This window comes from Micropterus salmoides, unplaced genomic scaffold (assembly GCF_014851395.1).
Source record: "Micropterus salmoides isolate LMB-PRFRI ecotype aquatic unplaced genomic scaffold, ASM1485139v1 Ms_hic_scaffold_13, whole genome shotgun sequence".
Lineage (NCBI taxonomy): Eukaryota > Metazoa > Chordata > Actinopteri > Centrarchiformes > Centrarchidae > Micropterus > Micropterus salmoides.
This window is the reverse complement of record NW_024040374.1, coordinates 6468494-6487682: the sequence shown is the minus strand read 5'-3', so window position 1 is coordinate 6487682 and position 19189 is coordinate 6468494. Positions and strand designations below refer to the sequence as shown.

At 38.7% G+C, this 19189-nt stretch overlaps 1 protein-coding gene across 8 annotated transcripts in view; it reads left to right on the top strand.

Moving 5' to 3' along the window:
• Window positions 1-19189, top strand: part of LOC119900364 (discs large homolog 1-like protein) — a 115591-nt gene that overhangs the window by 80360 nt on the left and 16042 nt on the right. For 7 of the 8 annotated variants that reach the window (XM_038715221.1, XM_038715222.1, XM_038715224.1 and 4 more), the window contains one exon: window positions 10259-10373. In XM_038715221.1, the coding sequence (XP_038571149.1) occupies window positions 10259-10373 (115 nt within the window). Of the gene's footprint in view, window positions 1-6505; window positions 6920-10258; window positions 10374-19189 lie in introns of those variants that run through there. The other variant, XM_038715229.1, reaches the window with a different exon arrangement.

The window sequence follows — 19189 nt, the reverse complement described above, 5'->3', positions numbered from 1 at the left end:
TTGCTAGTGGTAATGAAGAGTAAGGACCACACCAGCATGTAACAGGACTGAAGTGACATTTGCAGGTACGTTCGCTGTTTAATCTCCTGCAGCTGATCTGCTGTCAAACCTGCAAACTGATATTAGCAGTACACTTTTCCCCAGTGAATTTTTGTTTTATCAGGTGTTCTACGAGCTAAGATGCAGGACAAGATGTCTTCAAGTTCGTAAGTTAGATCGGAAGGAGACTTTAGCAGAACAGTTCATCTGTTTTTTGAAAGTTGTGTTGTGTGGCAGGCTGCTGTCCGTCTGTTAGTCTTTGCTATGATGTTGCTGTATGGAAAAAAGTTGTCCATCTACTGTACTAACATTATTCTGATGAATTATTGCCAAAATATGGGGTGCTGTCATGAAACCAAAAAATATAAATTTATCCTTTTGGGTTTTCAGATTTTTTTTCTCAAAGGAAAATGCAGGACAAGAAATTTACAGAGCAGATATGTATGCTTTAGCAGACAAAAATAAAATGTTTAGTTTTTTTGTAGTTCAGATTGAAAGCAGGTACAACTGCTACAACTTTTCTGCCAGAATTAACATATTAACCAAGGATTAGTGAATGGAGGATTGTTTGGAATATACTGAACATACAGATCAACAGCAGAGAACTGGACTGGAAAATCATGATTATAGTGACCAAAATTATCTTGGTTATCAGTATGATCACGGTATTGCAAAAATGTGCCACAAAATATAAAAATGTACCGATACACATACTGAAACCATTTCAGCAAGTTTTATATTAAAAACTACAAATACAATTGCCATTTTGTATGCATAAAAAATAAAATAACAGCAAATACATTTTGTAAACATATGAAAATCATCTAAGTGTGCATTATCAAGATTTTATATTTTATATTATATAGGTAATACAATGACCCTGTGGACAATTACATGAAAACAAATACGTCTTTAGAAAACAGTGATAGTAACTGCAATGAGCCCAAAAATTGACATAAATACAGAGGAGTCTGTAGCGTTTCTAGATATGCTGGTTGGTTGACTGAAAAGCGTAACGTGTTATCATGTGCAGTGGACGAATGGAGTCTGTAGACACACAACGCACACAGCAGCAGAACAACGTGTAGCGATTTTACATGAGCAGCTAACACAGAGCTTCGGTTTACATGCTGTTAGCAAGTCAGAGAGACAAACCAAAGCTAAAAGTTAACTCAACCTGCATTTACTATAAGGTTATTTTCTTCAGTCAAGTTTCCCTCAGCACTCTCATAAAAACTAAAATACGACCGGACTTCAGAGGGACTCCGCAGCATTGTCTTCTGCCGTGTTGTCATTGACCCAAACAAACCCACGTTGCATTCCGCCTGCCTCTGGGAGACGCTGGACAGTGTTTGCCGTGAGATTATAATAGCGTGGTTAACCATACCCGGTATGTGTATGGTAATAATAACCGTCGGGAATTTTACCATGGTTTACCGTTAAACCAGTAATCGTTTCATCCCTACTATGAACACCTTTTGCCCTCCTTCACAAAAGAGCAAAACGCAAACATTTCCAAGCAACCTTTTAATTGAAGTGTCCAATCGGTTTGATAGTCTGTTGGTTTGGCTCAGTCCTGCTCTGTTTTGGTATTGTTTGGTGTTATATTGGGAATGTTACAGTGACTATGCACAGTAGGTATCAGCGGTGGTCCAGCTGGCCTAACTATGAGCAGACTGTGCTATTGCCTCATTTTTAATTTTCAAGGTATTTCCTGCTTAACATTTGAGAAACTAGGTGTACTTCACCATTTACTGATTTTGCTCACATGCTGTCCCTCAAAAAGGATTGTGTGTGTGTGTGTGTGTGTGTGTGTGTGTGTGTGTGTGTGTGTGTGTGTGTGTTTCTGTCTGTCTGTGTCGTGACTCTCATTAGTGACTGTTGAATGAACTCTATATCAAACCTTCTGTCCACGCTGGGCTTTGGTCAGTACTATGGATATGGTGTGTGTGTGTGTGTGTGTGTGTGTGTATGTTCATCTGAGGTCCGTGTTTGTCCCATTCCTGTGGCGATAGCATGCGGTGACCAGCAGTGCTCCCTCTGTTTCACACACACACTTCCTGCCAATGAAAGAGGAACTCATAATGACCTCCACCAGGAGAGGAAAATTCTTCTCTCACCGTGTGTGTGCAGGGCTCCTCCTGTTATTTATATTAAATATGGTACCCAGTGTCACCAAACACAACACAGCTCGGCACAGAACTGAAGCGCTCATGGTGTGTGTCTGCGCTAGCTTGGGCAGAGACACAGTTGATTTAAGCTGATGCAGCAGATATGGATCTGTGTTTATTTGAAGTACAACAGATGGAGCTTGTTTGTCTGTGAAAAGTCTTCATGCTGCCGACTTCCCTCATCACGTTTAAGGCTATTTTAAACCAATTTTGTATATCAGACCTGTTGTCCCCACAATTAATATGAACTTGGCATGCCAAGGCTGTTTACTGGAATTTCTCCCAAAAGCTCCATCTGTAGGATCTTTTTGTAAAATATTATTTGGCATAGAATAAACTTAACTTGAAGTGCATTGTGGTGAATTAGGAGCACTAAATGAGCACATTAGACTGACTGTTTAAATTTTCTTACAAAATAACCATCGCACAATCATGAAAAACATTTTTCCTTTGAATTATCTCCTTAATTTTACATTTGACCCAGTAAAGTGTTTTACACACTGAGATTATGTGATGCTCTAATTCCAGTGATTATCGTACACTCAGTATTCATAATTTCTTTACAGTAGGAAGCTTTAAAATGCCATATGAGCAGCGTTTTGGTATGGAGGTATAAGTGGAGAAAATTAATCCTATACTCAGACTGTTGTAACAATGTATCAAAATCTATTCAGCGGAAACAGAGGTATTGTCTTTTTTATTTCCCACATTCCTTGTCAAAACCCGGCGCCTACATTTTCCACAATGGAACCCGACCATTAACACTCCTGTCAGGGATTCAGGAGTGTTATGCTGGTAGCAGCAAATGTAGCATTAAGCAGCTACCTCAAGATGCTGCTTCAAGTGACATCACTTGTTAGTCATACATAGAGAAAACCATGAAATGTTAGTTACATAGCAATATCTACCTATTGAATTGAATAAACAAATGAATCATAATGAATTAAACCATTCATATATTTTTTTTAAATAGATGAAGTGTTGCCTTCTCAAGTACTGAAAACAGTTTTTGTTTGTGCTTTTTAGAAAAATATCTGGATGCACATTAAAAAACCAAAATGTTGACCTTTAAGCATGATCTCCTCCCGTGCCATAAGTTTCCTGATGTGGGACTGGTAATACCTGCAGGTTGACAGCAGTATTAGTCACTGGGATTACACACAACTGTCACAGACACACACTGTCACACACATACTGTACACACACAGAGGCGGCAGTCTGTCAGCAGTAATACTGAGGTGATGCAGAGGGGATTATCTACACTTCTCTTAGCCTGCTTATTACACTTTATGTGTGTGTGTTTGTGTGTATGTGTGTGTCATGCACCAGTTGTTAAATAGAAGATTAACAGCCACTCTATCGCTGGACTTTCAGACGCAAAGTTGTGTGAATATTATCTTCTGAATCCATACTTTAGGCTGCTTTCCTTTCTTTACCTGCTTCACTTTATTGCTCTGTTCTTTCTTTTTTGCTCAGTTTCCTTCTTCCCCTTCATCCCTTTCCTTCCTTTCCACCTGTCAGCTCCATCCTCTCCTCCCCAGCGTTTCTGGTGTCTGTGGTAATGGTCTGACTCATCACCCATAAAGTGTGATTTGGGGAATTGAGGCGTCACTTATAACAGGAAGGTGACTGATTTAAGATTTGCAGCAGGTCGCTGCGTCACTGTCGTGCTGACGCTTTTATTAGCTGCCAAAGATTTTAAAAAAAGAATCAGTTTGACATTTATATTAGAATTCAGTACAGTAATATAAGACGTTTCTCTTTTTTGTTTTGTCTTTTCTGATGTCTTTTTCACTCCTCTCATCTACTCTGCAATCTGATCAGTTAGTCAATACCGATATAGATTACTGTACAGTATCGTATCGCTTACCGTTGAGCCACTTTTAGCACTGCTATTTGTAGAACCAGAGCCTGATATCGATTCTGAACTTTTACAACAGACTTACCAGGTGAAGGATTTTTTTTAATTCAACTGATCAGACAATGGAGTGTACAAACACAGAAAGGACTTTTCACAACAGAATTTTGATAACTTGCATGCTCCTTTTAATATGTATAGTCTCCTGTAGTCTGAAATGTATATCCACTTAATGATTACAAAAAAAATGTATTGCCCACATAATGTCTTGGAAATATACAGTATATAATGACACTTTATATTTGATTTTTTGCTGCAGCAAAAGTAAACAGATGCAACCAGAAAAAAAAAACAGGACAAAGTACTTTGCCAAAGCACACTGTGTGTTTCCTTGAGGGCTAACAAATGTGTTGAATGCATTTCCTTGCTCATAAAACAAATAACATTTTTTTCATCCATGTTCACCAGCTTACTGTCTTGTTCTTCCCTGCCTTTCTTGACACTACACTTTGACTTTTAGTTAGTTTGACTTCATGGGGCGCTGTGCAGCGTTGACTCAACGTAATGCATGCTGGACTTAAAATAAGGCATGCTGGTTAGAAAATGTGTCCAACTGTTGCCGGCATTGCAAAACATCACCATGTCACATGACACTGAATCCTCGCGGGAGCAAGGAGGCTGTAGGCACTGAGTCTGGTAGCCAGTTGCACCAAATTGGAACCACAATATTGCCTGGTCTCGCGGCATTTTTCTTTGCAAATGCCGCAAATTCAGTCATTGATGATGAATGCTGGTAGAATGTGTCTGACTTGACAGTGTCGTTTTTATACCGAGTCCCTGCAGTCACCTGCAGCTCACGTTAGACTATCAATTCAGCAAAAGTCAGCCGCAGTCATCTCGAACGCACCTATTGATAAGCTCCTCTGCACCTTACCGCCACCAACTGTCCATCAGTGGAATTGGGTAAAATCAGTGTTAGGAAAGCAGCAGGAAGTGGCAGATTCATGATACAAACAAAATGGGGGCTTCTCAAAAACCATTCCTCTATAGTGTTGGTCAAAACATTGGTTACACAGGGTAACTTTAAATATAAGTTAAGCAATAAAAAGTAAAAATCTTTAAGCAATAATGAAATAGGACATAAAATCTGTGCTCATTCCAGCAGGAAAGTAAATAAGGAGAAAGTATATGGATTATCTATAGAACATACATGTATTTACTCGCAGATATTTACTTACACTTGTGTCAGTATTATATATTACAGGTGATCTGAGAGGGAAATGGTTGTGCAATGCACACAACCCTAAAGATGAGAACTGGCCGTCTCCAGTGGTTTTCTGTTGGATAGCACTGAAGCTGCACAATGCAGAAAAGGTCTCTGCCAGCTGCTGAATGGAGGAGCAATGCTTCTCTAGGGAGAGGAGAGGAGAGGAGAGGAGAGGAGAGGAGAGGAGAGGAGAGGAGAGGTAAATGAAGGAAAGAGGGAATATGAGCCCCAGAGCCATTAGTCTTTGTCATCACCCCTCCCCCACCCTGTCCTCCTCCTCTCTTCTCCCTTTTCTGTCTCTCTCTCCATTATGTCTTGTTTTTCCCTCCATCGCCATCTCTCTCTCTGTCCCTGTGTATTTCTCTTGCTGTTAATCTAATGCTGCATTGAGGCGATGTGTGTTGACAGAGAGATGCTGATTACATGCAACTTCAAATCTGGTGATTTTGAAGTGTGTTACTATGTCACTCTTGGGGAGTTTGACATCCAAAGAAAGAGGCAGCAGAGATGGAAGTGTGTGATTGTTTAATGGAATTATGGAAGCCTAGTGCATAACCAGCTGACTTTGACATGTTAAAAATGTTCTCATATGTGAAACCCTGGAAAAGAGATCCAGATATCAGACAGAAAAAACAAAGAAAATGAGTCTTAAAAAATTGAGACATAAAGTGAAGGAGGAGAGAACATTTCTTGACAGATGGAGGCACAGACAAACAAATCATGCAGAGCAGAAAGAGTTTTATTCCTTATCTTTATGAATGCAGACTCTCTTTTTGAGCTGTTTCCATATAAAACAAATGGAAAAATTCATTAAAGAAATATGAATTGAGCGGTTTATTAAGCTGCCCAAAAATCAATATTCAAACAGGCTTTACCCTGTGTGTGTGTGTGTGTGTGTGTGTGTGTGTGTGTGTGTGTGTGTGTGTGTGTGTGTGTGTGTGTGTGGCGTGTAGACCGATTCCCTGGGCCAAAGTAGGGCAGGAGAGTCTGGCATCAACGCAACTTCCTGCATGAGTGACCTAAGGAAACAATGTGTGTGTCTGTTGCTGAGTGTGTGTGAAAGTGTGCGTGTGTGGGCTTGCATGCATGCGTGTGTGTGTGTGTGTGTTTCTCCGCCCTACAGCAAGCTGAAGAGGGGGTGGAGCAAACGAGCGCACCAGCAAAAGAGACAGATAGAGAAAGAGAGGAGTGTAACAGAAAGAGAGAGTTAGCATCTGTTGTTTCTGTGGCAGCTGAGCAGCACTGGACTGATTTTATACACACACACACACACACACACACACACACACACATTTCCTCTCTGTGCCACACACTACTGCCTACCTACACACACTTCTTTTCACACGCTCACAAACATTTACATCCTTCTGCTCTGGCTCTCTCAGATGCTGGCATTGGAGCTTCTGCATTATCTATCCCTCTCTGTCTCACACACACACACACACACATCTGCTCTCTCTCTCTGTTTTTCACCCCTCATTCAAATCTCGGGACTCTGAGCAGCACAGACACTTATCTGAAAGCCATCGTACCAGCATCATCTCGTGCGGATGTTGAACCTGCCTGTCTGCTTGCCTGCAGCATGTGAGTACAGCTGAGCGGGAGTTGGGAGAGACAGACCTGAACTAATGTACTTGTTAACATCCTGCCTCTAGTAACATCCTGGCATCACTGTTAACTGATCATTTGGTTTCAGGGAGTGTTTTGGGGAACAGTGTTAAAGGTAATATTGGACTGAACCTGATCTGGTGAAAGTGTGGTGCTTTAACACTGTTATCTCTCTGATGACCAGTGATGCAGCTTTAACATATTGGCTCCTATGCTGCCTTTGGACTAACGACTCTCACAGTGTAAGAAACATTGGTGGTTTAGTGTCAACAGTCTCACTTCCAATACTGTCTCCTTTTTGTTTTCTTACTGTGTCTGTATCACTTTTGCTGTATCGTAGGATTTGCTTTTTAAAAACGAAGATAATCAAGATTGCAGCTCTTCTCACTACTCGGCGCTCTGCTTTGCTTGTGAAGCAGCAGATGATCAGAGCTGCAGCTTTGGCAGCACTGGCTTTGTCTTTCTCTTCAGGACTCAGTAACGCTAATATCATAGCAATCCATCATAGCAACACAGTCTTTGTTTCTGTAGATCACAAAGAGGAAGAACATATCTGTAGCTCTACAGTATCTCTATCTTTGTCTCTATTGTTTCTGTGCCATTGATAAACCTTTTATTATTTATTTCACCAGATCAGGTGTGAGTTTGCTGCATTACAGCTAAACTTAATCACAGTCATTAAGCTGTTTCCTCTTTTTCTCTTTTCTGTCTTTCTTCAGTCTTGTTTTCCCCCTCACTGTCTGTCTCTCTCTCTCACTCTCTCTCTCTCTCTTAATCTCATAACACTGCACTGAGGCGATGTTTGCTGACAGAGACGATTAGATGCTTATGATGTGAAAGTTCAGTACAGTATCTGGTGATTTTGGCATGTGTGATCACTCTGTGGTGTGGTGAGTCCAGCGAAACAAACAGAAAATGAAGTGTAAATCCATCAATTTGTAATGGATTAGAGCTGAGATTGAAAATGCCAAACTGAGGTCAACAATGAAAATATTCAAAGTTAAGGCAATAAATTACATTTTCAGAAAAATTGCATTTTTGATCCTCTCAGTCTGGAATGATTGGAAGCAGTCTTGCTTCGATGTGAAGTGCTGCATTATCAAACCTAGTTCTTACTACATATAACATACAACAACAAATCTATCAACAGTATTTCCCCAGAACATCAATGTGTTGTTTTCAAACCGTAGCTCTATAAAAAAAACATGAGATGTGGGTGTTTTAGGTTGTGTTAGGTTGTTTTTAGTTTTTGACAGTGTTCAAACACGGAGCATGTATATAGAGCGGTAAACAATGTAATGAAAACAGAAATGGGGAGAAAAAGTCAGGAGATACTGCAGGTTCAAGATCTGTGTGAGCTTGCGTGCGTGCGTGCGTGTGTGCGTACGTGCGTGCGTGTGACCGTGTGTACCTCAAGTATTATTGAATTACTCAGGGTTAATTAGATTCTGTAGTCCACTGTAATGGTTCAGGCACACACTAACAGGGACATCCTTCAGAAGGGCTTTTTCAGGCTTATTGCCAGCGGCATTGTCATCCATGTGTTAGTTCAGAGGTTTCTGGGAAGTAGTGTGGTGTTAAGAGGACTAGAAGACAGTCAGGATTTAATACACACATATCTGCCGGTTAAAAGTAAATATTTTTACTTTGCTGGAAAAAGACGATCATCCTAAAAGCCACGCATGCACATTAGAAAACAAATTATTTCATTAGTTTTTCCACTTTGTGCATTTCCATAAATAATGTACATTTGTAATTAAAGAGGCACAGTGACATTTTTATGGCCTGACTAGAAGAAAAAAAAGGTCAGAAACTGAAAGTGTTGTTGCAGCGTGAAGCAGTACTAAAGCTACAAGGCTGCTATGCTGAGTGTATGAGCAAATCATTGCACTTTGCATTGATTGGCCAACTGGTTGCTCTCTCGCAATTAACTACTTGTCATTCAAGTGAGATGGGGATACAGTTGTTCCTGGCAATTAGACTGAAAGTAATGTTTTTAAAAATTCATTGTTGTATTTGGGTACACAGGTTTGAGGGAAAAAATACATTCACATGAGTATTATAGTTGCTGTGTTTCTGTTTGTTTTTACGGTATCTGAATGGATTTTTATTTTTGTGTCTTTCAAGTAGGTTAGTTAAATTCCAGCCAATGAGCAAATATGAGCTAACTGACTAATAACTCCATGTAAATGCTGCAACAATGATGCTATGTCACACCACTGCTGAGCAGCTTAAACGTCACTGTGTGAACTCAGTGTGCATGTATAATATGACACTTGTGTTCAGTTCAGACTTGACGATTTTGCACCTACAACACAACATGTAAGCACCTGAAGTCAGATATGTAAAACATGTCTAGCTGCCATGTAACTCTGCTTATATGAGTTTACAGTATTCTTCTCACAAAGAAATTCACCTTCAAATAATTGTTATTCTTGTGGTTTTACAGGATGTTTTCTGTGTGACAGAGTTGTATTGTAGACGTGAAATTAAAAGATTTTCTAGTCTAGTAAATAGCAGCATTCTTCATTAATTAATGAAGAGTTTTGTTTTTACCATGAATACTGCAGGACAAAATTTTATCTTAATAAAAACATTCTTATGTCAGTATTTATGAATAATAATACATCCGAAGAGATTTGTAAACACAGATTTTTAATGATGCATTCAAGTCAGTTGTAGTCTCGAACTGGTTGTATGTGTGTGTGGATCATTGTGTGTGTCTTTGATATTGACATGGATCGGGTCTGATGTAACAGGAGTTAATATTCAGATCAAACAGACTATTACATTATGGCTGTAGAGAATGTGTTGACAGCTTACTGCTTGCATCTGGATGTCCCTGAGTTTGTGAGTGCGTGTGCCTGTAGTAGTTGCGTGTTTGAAGTTAAGCAGGATAGTCCAGCACTGAGAGATCCCCTCTGTACATGGAAAATAAACTTCTTGCAATTTTCATCACATCCCAAAAATAGATGTACTTTTGTACTGCAGCCATTTGTAGGAAATGTGGTTAACACTGTGCATAAACCTCCATCACCCTTAAATCTGTGTTTGTTCATGCCTCTGCTCTTCTCTTTGATCTACATACTGTAATGTGGTTTCTGAACCATTGAGCAAAGATGATTGAAGCGTAAAAAATCCCTGTCGCTCAGCTACTTCTATGGTGGAGTTACAGGCAGCTTGTAAAAGTAGCTTAAATTACATTCTCTATAGATATTTCAATAGTTGATGTAAGCATTTATATTTATAAAACCTGACACCTGAATTCTGCTTGGTCTAACATTTGTCTTCTTGTGTGTCTCTCTGTGTGTGTAGAGTATAGTCGTTTCGAGGCAAAGATCCATGACCTGAGGGAACAGATGATGACCAGCAGTGTCAGTTCCAGCTCTACGTCGCTCCGCTCCACACAGAAACGCACACTTTACGTCAGGTAACACACACACACACAGCAGACAGAGGTGACTGATTGTCTAGTGTCCTTCAGTGTGACACAACTATTATACGGTCTTATCTCAGCTGTCTACTCTACGTTTTGTGTGTGTGAGTTGCTGAAAGAGAGGTTATCACATCTAAAATCACAATTAGATTGTGTGGCAAATTCTGTCTAACACACAAAAATCCATCGCCTGTCAAGTCTCTCGATTTGTGTGTGTGTGTGTGTGTGTGTGTGTGTGTGTGTGTGTGTGTGTGCATGCGCACATTCCTCGTGTCATTCTTGTCCTTCCCTGTCCTGGTTGTTCAGTCGTCTCGGAATCACTCTGTCCATCCTTAGTTTCCTCTGCAAAGCCGAGAAACAGCATCAGTCCTAAACCACCTACACTTTTAACATCCTTTCTTCACAAGAATCACGGCATTTGAAATATTGATTAAACGCTAGCTCGCTGGGTCCAGATAAGTCACTTTGGAGCTCTTGGGAGATCAATACACTGAAAAACAAAGACAGGAAAAGCAGCTCTAATAGTCACAGTCATGATGAAATGGGCTTTACGGGAACTGTTTTTTAGGTTGTATCCGTTATGCTAGAACTGAAAATTACTTCAACACATGTTGTCAAAGAGGAGAAATCAGCTACAGTCTCTGTCATCAATGAATTAAAATTCATATTTTTTAGAGGGAAAAACATTGATATTTTCACTCAAATGATACCATGAGCAGTCAAAGAGAGAGAAGGCACAATCAACCTTTGTGAATGCAGGCAGACAAAGATGTGTAAGGGGTTAAAACATTAACTACAGGAGAATTACATTATTTGGTACGTTGTCCAGTTAAATATTCATGAAGTTTGCACATAATTTAAACTCAATAAGCCTCACATTTCTATCTGTTTAAACCACATTAAGATCCCACTATCACAGTGACAACAGTTGTTTATTCTATAACCAGAGTGCATGCAAAACAAAGAAATTTTCACTTAGGTTAATACTGACTTTTCGATTGTAAACTCCAAAGAATGCCCTTGTAGAAGAGACCAGGGTCAGGACTGTAATCTAAATGGTTCGAGAACAAGAACAATTTTAATTTCTGTCTCTCATTTTAAGTCAGTGTGTGCACAAAAAGAAGCAAAATAGCTTGTTAGGGAGGTAAAGATTCAAATAAAATGTATGGTTTTACAATAATATATCATTTCTTATATCTCTCTTTGTATTATCTGTGTTGGTAATAAAAAACATATTTGTGATAGAAGACTGTAAAGTTTGGTAGATAGGAAAGAAGTACGTGTTCAGTCATGACAAATACACCTTAACTGGCTCTTGGTGTTTTTTTGTTTTTGTGAGAAATGAGCTCCAACAAATTCTATTTCTTTTTCACGTTTGTTTTCTAACCAAAAATACTAATAATACAAAGCTCAGAGGAAACTACAGCGACAAGTGTTATGCATGAAAGGGTCATCTGACCTGAACTGTGTGAAAGTAACCTAGAAGGCAAAAGGTAGCCGGGACAGAGTGACCTTGAACTACACACTCTCTCAGACTGACTCACACTCAGAGGAGGGCTGGGGTCAGACTGTACAGACAGCTAGAGGCCAAAGGTCACATTCAGCCCTCTGGGAGCTGCATTACAACAAGTACAACAAGTGTCAGAGATTTATCAGACTGATTGGTTAAATTAAACTCACTGTTGAATATGTGACTGAAATATGATTCTAGTTTATTTGTGTGTTAATGACAGTGGACCTACAATAATTTGTAAAGCCTGTAATGACCTGCTTGGCATACATACCCACCATTAAAACAAATGATCCCCTTTGTGAAATGTAAATTTAATAGAAAAATATGAGGAAACATAGCATTGCAGCTGCTTGCCGTCACCCGTGTTAATTAAGTTAAGTCACCCATAGGCCTGATTATCATTAGCATAAATTAAGTGTGCACCCATTGTTTTTATTTGGTTTTGGCTAAAAGTGAAAAGAAATGGCTCGTCAAGCTCATTTGATAAAATAATAAGGATGCTTATATATCGAGGGACAAATTCACAAAAGGATTGCGCGACTGCTAAACCTGCACAAAAAAGACCAGTGTAATTCTCAAAGCACCCGCAAAGAGTGACATGCACCCTTAACAGCGCCACCAAGCAAATAGCGTCCCGGTTCTCTGGTGCTATTTGTACATATTTAATATAGATAACGTGCATACATATGGTGCAAAATTGACTCCTTTCTATGCAAATGATCCTCACTGCAAAAAAAGTTCAATTGACAAACACCAGCACTAATAGCCACATGCAGTTGAATTTATTAGCATCTCCATTTCAAGTTGACATGGCAGCAGTGATTATAGCCAGGTGAAGACACACTGTAACAGTCCTGCACAGAGCGGAGTGGGAGAGAAAACAGCTCAGACACATGAGGGGGAGCGCAGAGTTAGAGCTGGCAGATAGAAACAAATAAAAGAGCAAGGGGAGTTAATATCAGAAGGTGCAGTCTATTCTTTTGAAATTGCATTTGACTGAAATAGTGCAACAATAATTAGAACATGAAGTTTAGCTATTATTTACGGATGCAATTTTCTGCAAAAAAAGAGGAAGATTACAGTGAGATTTTAAGACAAATTTAGCATTTTTTTTGCAGAAAAACATTTTACAGAAAAATAACTGAAATCAATGTCACATAGAAAAAAGAGCAACATTATATTGTTTTTATAAAACTGCTCTAATAGTCAATAGTATAGCACCAAAACAGCAGATTGGACCAAAGTGGTGAACTCCTAGCATGCTGCGTGGTTAAAAACACATAAAACTTAAACCAGCAGAAAAGTTCAGAATAGATTAAACTCTGAAACCACTGAATGTTTTTTTTTTATACAACAGAGCACTCAGTACGTGAATGAATAATTGTGGATTTAATAAGGAAATATTCAGCTTGTCGTCATGACACCCCGCATGGATTTTAATGACAGTGTTTCTGCAAGTCTTGTCAAAATCAGACCACGATCATTTCAAGGTTATATAGAATAATGTAGTTAGTCCGTAACAACCCACATGATAAATCACTGTCATACGTGAATTTGGTGTATTGCTGATTGGTCGAGGTGAGGCTGTCGGTGTGTGACAGATTGGGGGTGTCTGGAGCTCTGGGCTTCTGTGTGTGTTCATGCATGTACGTACAGTATGTGTACGAGTGTGTGTACTGGGTTGTTTGTACTATCTGTGTTTAATGGGTAAGACACAGGCCAACCTTTCCTCTGAGGAAATGTCACTGAAGCAAGGTGACATATGTACGACTGTTCTTTGTGGGAAAGGTGTGTGTATGTGTGTCCTCTATCCATTCTCCTCCACTTTTCTGATTTTACACAATTAATGTCCTCTTTTAAACGCACTGTTGGGTTTGATATCTTGACATTGTAATTGTATATTCACTGCACAAAGATCCACCTGGAAAGGCAGGGATAGCTACAAAGTAACAGTAACACTATTAAATCCCATCACCACATACAATGTATTTTAGATTCTCACTGAATAACATATTTTCAAATGTCTATACATTTTTATTTATGAAGCTACTAATTTGACATATTAGGATGTATTTGCCATCAGAAGAGGGGAAGATAATGAAAGGTTCTAAGTCCTAAAAGACCTAATTCTCAGCCAGTTGGACCCTGCTGGCGTCCGTATAGTCTATACTGATTTCATCAATGGATTTATAACAAAACAGTGCTGCATTGAGTGGGATTTCAGGGTATATGAATTCCTTATACTCATGTGTCACTGTGCACTGAAAAATTATACCAGTCTCTGCTGTGCTAATCTCTTGTGCAGCTATCAATTTATTTTGAAGCATTTAAAATGCTTCGGGATATCTGCTTCTTGAAACTGAATAAAGTGGTTTTAAATTCCTTTTTTTATTGTTGAGTGAGTTGATTGAAAATGGTCTGAATTTTATTCTGACAATATATTACATTTTATCAAATTTACAGTATGGTAATAGCAAATAAACGATAATTACATTATCATACATTATTGCTAAAAGAATAGCTTACACAAAATTATTATATATTACTTACTGTTTTGTATTAGATAGCACTATCATATGGTGTATTTCAGTGAATTACCTTGCATATTCACCTCTAAAATAAAGTGCATGTATGCAGTAATGTTGCATGAGTATTCAGTGAAACTTAAACTGCAATGCAGTCTGGACAATGCTGGCTGTGTGAAAAAGAACACCAATACAGTATTTAATGTTTTAAATTTCTGCTGCACTCACTGGAAAAGGCCATTGTAAAAGATGACCAAGTGTTTCTGTTGCAGTTTCTCTGCAATAACTAACTTGTGTTCCTTCGTTCGAGTAATTAGATGTCCCCCAGAGGTTCCGACATAGGAATGACTGTAATACTGAAAGCTGGTAATTGAACAGTTACATTCACATGTGGCCTTAATAACAGTAGGAACAATTCATCAGTGTAACCTGCTAGCTAAAAATTGGTGCTCAAATTTTTTACTGTACTTTATATTTCCTTCTATAAACATTGACTCTTGGAGTTATGACATTATGAAGAAAAGGAAGGTTATTTATATACTCACATCTAGCAGCTTTATTGTATATATCCGTATCAGTATTTTTTTGTATCCTTTCACGTGCTGTCTTACTATTTTAAAACAATTCCAATTCTTGCACGCACGCAGTAACACTATATAAATTTTGAGGGCAAATAAATGTTCAATTCAAATACAGTTTGGCTGCAGGCACAACACTTTTTATTGTATTTAATGTTACAGATGTCCACAGGTATATTTCCTCAGGTTAATACACACACAGTCTAAAATATTACACTGCAGTAATTACTGTGTTTATTCACTCGGGTAATTAGATTTCAGAGGTGTCCACATAGGAATTAAAGTGACTGTAATACTAATAACACGAAATTGATTTAGAGTTACATTTACATAGCTGTGGCCTTATAATACTACACGCTATCCATCACTGTAACCTGTAACCTTTGGGATGTGTGGAACTCTTAAAATGAGAGTGCTCTTGTTTGTTTTTTACTCTACATCTTCTTTTATAATCACTGAATCTTGGAGTTGTGATATCATGAAGGAAAGGAAGGTTAGTTACAGTATACACGAACTGACAGCTGCCCTTTACTGTATGTATCTGTGGACCCACTAATGTAAATAACCCTGCACTTCATATATCCAATATAACCTGCAGACTTTCAAATGCCATCTCCTTTTATTATGTCTTTTACTATTTTAGAACATTTTAATTTCTTATGATAATTTGGAAACATCTCTAAATGTCTCACTACGTTGTGCAGCTGCTGATGCAGTAGGCCCACCACTGCTACTATTGTCTATATCCCGTTCATAGCAGAATGCATATTCTTTTTACATGTTTTCACTTATACATATTCTTTATAAATAAAAAATCCACCATTATAGATTTTGAAGATTTGGGAACACTTTGGTAACACTAATTCATTTCACCAGATGTTTCCTGGAAAGTTCCATGTAAAATAGAGAGTGATTACTTGGAACACTTAACCGTTAATTCAAAATGCTAATTTAGTGTTACCATCAGATTGTTAGCATGTCAGCTGAGCATGGAGAGATATGAAATGTGTCTACAAACATACAGTTTGCCATGTGTAAAGAATTGATTTCAACAATTTAAAGAGAGGAAAAGGACATTCCTGTCATGACGACAAAGCTCCCTAAACCCAAGAAGTAATTTCAACCCACACTGCGATCTTTTCCTAAGCCTAACCAACACAAAGTCATTTTTGTGCCTAAACCTAAGCAAACTTTAATCATAAATAGGAGTGTCAGATCCAAAAACACATTTATGTGTCATTGTAGAGTGCATGGACAAACATCGTAATTTGTTGTTTAATTTAGAGGACTTGCTCTTGCTCTTTTTCACTCCAGTCTACATAGATTTTTCTAGCAAACTTCTCTTTCATTCAAATCATTCCTATGTCATTGCCTTAATCATTATCAAATTACATAAAATAAACTGTAAAATAACCTGTCTCATTTATATAAACTCTGTATCCACCAGTTTCATCTGATTTAATGATTGCAGTCCTCTATGTTGACCATGAAGAAGTTGCAGCTGTATAGAAAAGTCAGGTGCCACCACTTCCCAAACAAATCCCAAAACAGTGCAGACCCTTCTGGTCATAAGATCACATTTCTGTTGGACTATAGTCCAGTCTAATGGAGAGTCAAATTTTAGCTGCCAGCTAAATACATAATGCCCTGTGTGGAAGTCTTCTAATCTAAAATCAATAAAACATGTGGTGGTGTTTTTCTGGTTTCAGACTCACTGTCTACCTCTCTGTCTGATTTTCTCTCTTGGTTTCTCCTTCTCTGTCTATGTTCTGTTTTATTGATGAAGGCAGCAGGGACTTTAGGGGATGCCGGTTATTTCAGCTCTACTTCCTTTTTACCCCCACACACACACACACACACACACACACACACACACACACAGCTGGCCTACTTTCCTAGGTCTTTTCCCTCTGGACGAGTTTGAAACTCTGTGGTCACAGAGACAGATCACCGTTCAGACACACACACACAAAACATACACAGCGACACACAAATGCACACATGCAGATGTGTACAATTGCATATACACACCGAGGCATGTGCACACAAACAAGGTCATAACTGAATAGTGTAGAAGAGCAGTGCTCAGCTGTTTTGGCTCTTATTTACTATAACAGATCTCTCTATCTGTCTCTCTGTCTTGTTTTGTCAGTTTACTTTTTTAAATTAAAAACTCATGATCTCCGCCAGGCATACATTTGGTTGTGTGTGTGCTGAAAGACATCTCATGGTTTCTGTGATTCACAATTTTAAAAACCTATTTTAGACTTTCATCTTTTCAGCAGCATTTGCCCCTTTACGATATGTGTTACACCAAAGCAAAAGATATTTTCAGCAAACGGCTTGGCTAAACACAAGGCTTACTTAGTCTATTGCAGGCCACATTTTGGCCACTTTACTGGCTCAAAAACTGACATCTATAGAAATGTTTAGTCTCATATTGAGCACCTGCTGATTAATTCCACACCCGATGATGTTGAATGATCCACTGAAGTTAGGCATGATACGAGACAATTGAGATTCAACTCTTCTTTGTTTTGGATGGAAGAGGGAGGTAGTGAGGGGTTTAATTTTGTGTGGTGTGTTACAACAAAATGTTCTATGTAAGGAAGAATGTTTGAATTCAGATGTTTGGATTTATCGCCCAGTATTACGCTGGGCGCTTTTATCCAAAGCAACTTACAATTGCTATATAAGTCAGAGGTCCCACACTTCTGGAGCAACCAGTGGTTAAGTGTGCTCAGGGACACATTGGTGGATGTATTGCAGTAGGAATCGAACATGGGTCTCTCACACCATAGTCTTATTCACTGCTCCATTCCCACCCAGTTCTCTTATCAAGTTTATACAATTAGGCAAACCCCGGATGCTTGGTTACGATACCTTTACACTTGTTATGGGAGCGTGTGTGGTTGTAAGGTGAGGACCCAAATGTAGACACAGAGCAGAGCAGATTCAGTTCGAAAGGATTTTATAACTTAAAATGAGCTCACATACAATGGGTGGTTGACTCCAAACAGTCCAAAGGAAGGTTCATAAATCCAAGATGGCAAACAAAAACAGACATCCAAACAGGTACAGATCCAGGGGTTCAAACAGGCAGATTTACAGGCAGGAATAAACACACACAACAAGGGAGACAGCACTAATGCAAGCTATACATGACAATGGCCAGACACAGACTGAGGGAAACACAGGCAATATATACACACAGGGCTAACGAGCAGGGAGGGAGGGAACAGGTGAAAAATATAACGGTCTAATCAGAAACAGGAACAAGCTAGACACAAACACCAGACACTGACTACTATAAAATAAACCAGGTAGTAAAGCATGCGACAATAGACAAGGATGAAAGTAACACAATACCACAGAATGCATGCATAACAGACAAAACCTAAACGAGAACACAGAACTAGAACACAGAGGCAGGGAGTGAAACACAACATAATGGGCCAAGGCAAGACTGAAGAGAAATAACTGAACAGGGCTGAAAATGCAAGTAAACATAACAAGGCAGAACAGAGGAAACAAAACATGGAATAAAAACCCTAAACCACATAAACAGACTGAAACAAGAAACACCGAACAGACTGACATCAAGACAACAGACAGAACTGAAAACCAAAACACAACGGACAGATAAATAACAGATACAGAACTGACCAATAAACAAAACTCGCAGAGAACTACACTATACAGCGCAGACAGGCAGAATGCAACCAAGCATGAAACAAACTAGAACTAAGGCAAGCACAGATCAAAACCAAACAAGACAGGAAACAGTAACAACAAGAACACAAAACCCAAGATGACTGACTAAAACAGAAAAAAAAATGAACATAAACCCAAAATTGTAACAACACTATTATATGCATCTTCATGAAAACTGAGACGAAACTGTTCAAAAACACTTTATTTAAAACGTTGCATACATCTATATAAGAAAACGTACACTATACTATATAAAAAATTATTCCACTACTCTCAACCATACACAACCTGCCCTGCACTCGCTGTTCCCCACCCATATGATTTGCACTCCACTGAGTACATTCTTCTAGTTGCTAAAATGATTAAGCTAAATGCTTTTTAAAATTGAAATTAAGATGAAACATATAGTGAAGATTTTGACATTTCTCACAGCAAAATGTCCCTGGTGGTTTCATACTTAGGACAATGCAAAATAGGAAT